The sequence below is a fragment of the Notamacropus eugenii genome, chromosome 4 (assembly GCF_028372415.1).
Source record: "Notamacropus eugenii isolate mMacEug1 chromosome 4, mMacEug1.pri_v2, whole genome shotgun sequence".
Classification (NCBI taxonomy): domain Eukaryota; kingdom Metazoa; phylum Chordata; class Mammalia; order Diprotodontia; family Macropodidae; genus Notamacropus; species Notamacropus eugenii.
In genome coordinates, this window is record NC_092875.1 from 58,963,306 (window position 1) to 58,968,756 (window position 5,451).

At 37.0% G+C, this 5,451-nt stretch overlaps 1 protein-coding gene across 1 annotated transcript; it reads left to right on the plus strand.

Moving 5' to 3' along the window:
* The first annotated feature begins 4,021 nt into the window (after positions 1-4,021).
* Positions 4,022-4,963, plus strand: LOC140499592 (olfactory receptor 1f45-like). The gene has a single exon (XM_072601216.1). The coding sequence runs from the start codon at positions 4,022-4,024 to the stop codon at positions 4,961-4,963; it is 942 nt and encodes a 313-aa protein (XP_072457317.1).
* Positions 4,964-5,451: the final 488 nt, after the last annotated feature.

Consider the following 5,451-nt stretch of genomic DNA (forward strand, 5'->3'; position numbering starts at 1 on the left):
AAGAATTGTTAAGAATTGTTATTTTAAAGATAAAATCACTTAATCTCTCAGTGTCAGTTTCCTCATTAGTAAAATAGGGATAACAATACCTATAGTGACACAGTTGTACTAACCACGTGGTTATTGTAAAGACCAAATAAAATAAGACATCTCATAGATACTTCACAGAACTTCAAGATGTGAAGTATGTTGCTAACATTTAGGTATTATATTGGAATCAGCTGTGATGATGATAATGAAGATATTATTGAAAGTTCTCAGAGATGTGAGGAACATTAAAAATCATAACAGTCCTTTTCTAAGGCAGGAATCTCTCCTCCAATGTCCATACCAGTAATCATCCATTCTAAGAAATACATGTCCTTCTCTATTGACAAGGGGGTCACTGTTAGAAGAGCAGGAGAGGATTCCAAGGAGATCGTGTAGTTTAATCTATCCCTTAAAAGAAATCTTCTCTACAACATATCAGACAACAATGCTCAGTTCTTGTTTACTACCTACTCAACATGTTTATCAATGATTTGGATGAAGCCATAGACGACATATTTCTTAATTTGTGGGATGACAAGGCATTTCAGGGAATAGAATGTAGGTTGATGACAGAATCAGGATTCAGAAAGCTCTGAAAAAATGAAATCTAAAAAATAAACTTTATTGAGTCACTTCCACTTAGACAACTCCAATCATGGGGAGCTCATCAAATTCAAAACTAAACTGTGACATTGTACAATAATCTAGCCAACATCTCTCATCTCTGTGACTTTTTGACAGACTTTTTGAATGCTTTACTAATACCGAGATGCACTGTGTTTACAACTATGGCATGGTCTACCCATCTATGCATATGAAGAAAAAATAAAAAGAAGTTAGCTTTATCTGAGTTGTTCATGAAGTTATGCTGACTCTAAATGATTGCTCCTGCTCTTCCATCTCTTCAATCATATCTAAGAATTTCCTGAGGAATCAAAGCCAAAGTCAAAATCCATTAGTGTTCAAAATCTTCCTTTCTTTGGCTAGCAGAACATTTTTCTTTATCCAGTCCTGTGGCATCTCTCCTACTTGCCACAGTCTCTCAAAGATCAGTGTCAGTGTTTCAATAATCATATCCTCAAGCAATTTCAGAACCCTGGGACATAGTACATCCAGACCTGATCACTACGAAATTAACTAAGGCCAGCAAAAGGCTCCCTTACCATCCTCTCACTTTTCTTGACTTTTACCTCCATTTTACTAATGCTTCTTCTAGTCTATGGAACCAACAGTTTGTCTAAAGATACAGCAATTTGCCAGAGAAAGAAAAAGTCAAATAAGATTTCATTAGTCCTTCTTTGTCTCTATATTTCGTTTTCATCATTCCATCCAACCTGAGCAGTCACTCCATCCCTTCTTTTGTTTTCTTCTCCAAAAATGACCTTGTAAAGTCCTTTTCATTCTTGGTTGATACCACTACGTTCAACTTATTCTAATTTCCAGAGTGCCTAACAAAACTCTTGTGGAACCAAGGCATACATTTCTATTTAATCTCCACTGCTTACCCTTGTTTACATCTTGTGGGCAGATCTTTCAGAAATCTGAGAGAGTTGATGAGTTTCCAATGATCCATTTTTGGTCTCTTCAGACAAATATCTTATTTCTATCCACTTGGAACTGCTTTTACATAATCTATTTTTATTTTTGTCTTTTTATTCTGAAGAAATGAAATAAGCATTTCCACAAGAAGTGAGATAGAAAAAGAGAATTACACAAGTGGCAAATACAATTTGTACAACTCTCTGTTCCTTTCAAATATATGTTACCATGTGACTTTATTTTCCCTCCCCCCATCCCAAACTTTGAGATGGCTACCATTAAACACAAATCTGTTGCTGTGTGTGTACACATGTATACACATCTATATACATATACACATATATATGCATACACTGGACATACACAAGCACATGCATATACATACACGCATGCATGCATGCATACATGCATGCAAACATGTCAGTTCTATTTCTGGATTCAAATAGCATCTTCTTTCATAGAATCTTTGCAGTTACTTTGGTTACTTACAATTGAATGGGTTGTTGCTCAAAGTTGTTCTTAGAGTTATACTGCTGTAACTATGTACAATGTTCTCTTTGTTCTGCTCATTTATTATGTTCTGCTTCATTATTTCATGGAGTTCTCTCCAAAATTTTTTAAATTCATTGAGCTCACCATTTCTTACAACAGGGAAATATTCCATCATGGACATACATCACAATTTGTTTAACCATTACGTAATTGATAGGCATCCCTAAAATTTCCAGTTCTTTCCCAACACAAAGAGAACTACTATAAATATTTTAATACAAGTGGTTCTTTTCCATTTTCCCTAACCATCTTGGGAAATAGAGTTAATAGTGGTATTACATGGACAGCAGATAACTGCAGTTTAACAACAATTTAGGCATAATTCCAAATCTGTCTCCAAAGTGGTTAAATCAGTTCACAAATCCAAAAACAATAAATTAAGTTCCCAGTTTTTCCACATTCCCTCTATCATTTGTCACAATCTCCTTCCATCACATTAGCTAATCTTGTAGGTGTAAAATTATATTTCAAGCTTGTTTTAAGTTGTATTTCTCTACTCAATAACTACTCAGAGAATTTTTTCGTATGACCATAAATTGTTTTAATTTCTTCATCAGAAAGTTGCCTGTTCATATCCTTTGATTGTTTATTAATTGGGGACATGACTCGCATTCTTACAGATGTGACAAAGTTCTTTAGGTATTTGAGATATGAGACCTCTCTCTCTGAAGAGCTGTTAATAAAAAAAAGTTTTCCCAGTTTTCTGCTTCCTTTCTGATCTTAGCTCCACTTGCTTCATTTGTGCAAAAACTGTTTAATTTAATGTACTTGAAATTATCCATATTACATCTCACAATACTCTCTCTCTCTCTTGATTGATCATAAATTGATCTCCCATTCATAAGTATGATAGGTGATGTGTTCCATGTTCTTCAACTTTACTTGCAGTATCTCCTTTTATATGTAGGTCATATATCCTTTTTGACTCTATCTTGGTAAATGGTATAAGATATTAGTCTCATCAGAATTATTTGAACCTTAAGAATTTTATTGAAGATTTTCCATCTTGTAACTACCAGAACAAGCACTCTACACACTGAGCTTCTGAGAACCCAGCATAGCCTCAACTAACATTTTATGTGCCCTTGGTAAACTTCATAAAATGTGCCCTCAAAACAAATTTTTGAGAAAGTATAGATAGATACATAGATAGATAGATACGTTTTGTCCTTCCACCACAGTCACTTCTGAACTCATCTCTCCAGACTGAATCTTGGCTTTGCATAAAGAAAAATAATTAGTTAATGTCATACACAAACCAAGGCTGCTGCTATGTGCACTATTCTCAATAAGGTGATTTTTATAAAGCTAAATCTGACCACCTCTGCTCAGTGAAGTTCAGCAGCCTCCTATTATAGCCAGCAATAGCTAGTAAATTCTTTTGTTTAACATTTAAAGTTCTTCAAAATGTTACCCATTCTTCTTCTGTTTTCTTGCATAATTCCAAATTGAAAATAAACCTGTTTGGATCATTTCACTGTCCTACTAACAAAGCTTCCTCCTGTCTATTTTCCAACAGCCTCTCCAGAACAGACTTTGCCTGTTTTTGTTCATGTCTTCCAATTTACAGGGTGCCATAATTCATGTAACATGCGTTTCCACTCCTTCTATTGATTTGGAGTGTGTTTTGATGTAATCATTGGAGGCTTATAATTCTTCAGATAATTGTTTGTTTTTATATTATAATGTATCAGTTGGAGAATGGCCCTTGTGTTACATATATTGATATCAATTTCTCATTTATATTAGACCTCAGACTATGAGAAGTGACTTCCCATATTTTCCTACTCTCCTATTTCTCTTTTAATTCTGTTTTTAATGATTTTATTCATAAAAAACCTTTAAACCAACCTTCAATGTGTTGTTTAATTTCATTCTATATTTTCTTCCAAACAGACACATGGAAGGGGGAAATCAATCCAGAGTCTCCGAGTTCATTCTCCTGGGCCTTTCAGAGCAGCCAGAACAAGAGAGGATCAGGTTCCTCTTGTTCCTCTTTATGTACCTGATCTCAGGGCTGGGGAATCTGCTCATCATGATGGCTATTTATTCTGATCCCCACCTCCACACCCCTATGTACTTCTTCCTCAGTAACTTGTCCCTGGTGGACATCTGTTTCACCTCCACCACTGTTCCCAGGATGCTGAATAATTACGTATCCAAAAACAGAACGATCCAATATGCTGAGTGCCTGACTCAAGTATTTTTCCTCCTTTGCTTCGCAGGAATGGATTGTGTCCTCCTTGCCATCATGGCTTATGACCGCTATGTAGCTATTTGTGCCCCACTACACTACAACACTGTCATGACTCCAAAGGTCTGTGCCCGTCTAGTAGCAGTGTCTTGGTTTTGGGCCTGTAATAATGCTCTCACAAATGCTCTCTTTCTGACTAGACTCTCATTCTGTGGCCACAATGAAATCCCGAATTTTTTCTGTGACCTCAGTCCCCTGCTAAAGTTGGCCTGCTCAGACACCTTCATCAATGACATGTTGATCTACACAATGGGAGCATTAACAACATTTCTACCCTTCATTGGAATACTGATCTCCTACATTCACATTTTCATGGCTGTACTGAAGATCTCATCTGTGAGTGGAAAGCAGAAAGTTTTCTCCACCTGTGGATCCCACCTCACTGTGGTCTGTCTCTTCTATGGGACAATCATTGGAGTGTACTTCAGCCCCACATCCACCCACACAGCCCAACAAGATATAGCAGCAACTGTGATGTACACTATGGTCACTCCTATGCTGAACCCATTTATCTACAGCCTAAGGAACAAGGACATGAAAGGAGCTTTGAGGATGCTCATCACTAGGAGACCAGGATTCACTCTATGACTTTGAGATATCTTCCTGAGCTTTGGTGCCTGTGTCTCAGACAAGAGCCCCAGAGCAACGGTAGAAGGTTGACCAAGAGTCTTCTCTAATGTCACATGAAATCAATCTGTTCCCCTCTTGAACTGCATAGGACACTGTGATATGATGAGTTGAGCACTGAACCAGCTGTCAGACTTTTGTCTTACCGTTGAACTTTGATGATTCTGAAGGAGACTGAGACTGACTACTTCCACCAACTCTACCTTATTTAAATTCAATTATGTATAAGTGAAAACACATCATCCATATCTTTTTAACCGTTTTTGCTTATCTCAAAATTCTGAGGTGACAGGCAGGTGATGAAGCAGTAGGTGCATGTACACAGGCAGCTGTAGTCACAATCCTGCACACAGGTGGCCCCAGCCATATCATCATCTTCTCACTACTCTTAAGGAGCAGTGGAATTCAGCTGCCCCATGACTATCTGAGAAGGTTTATTAAGGACTGTA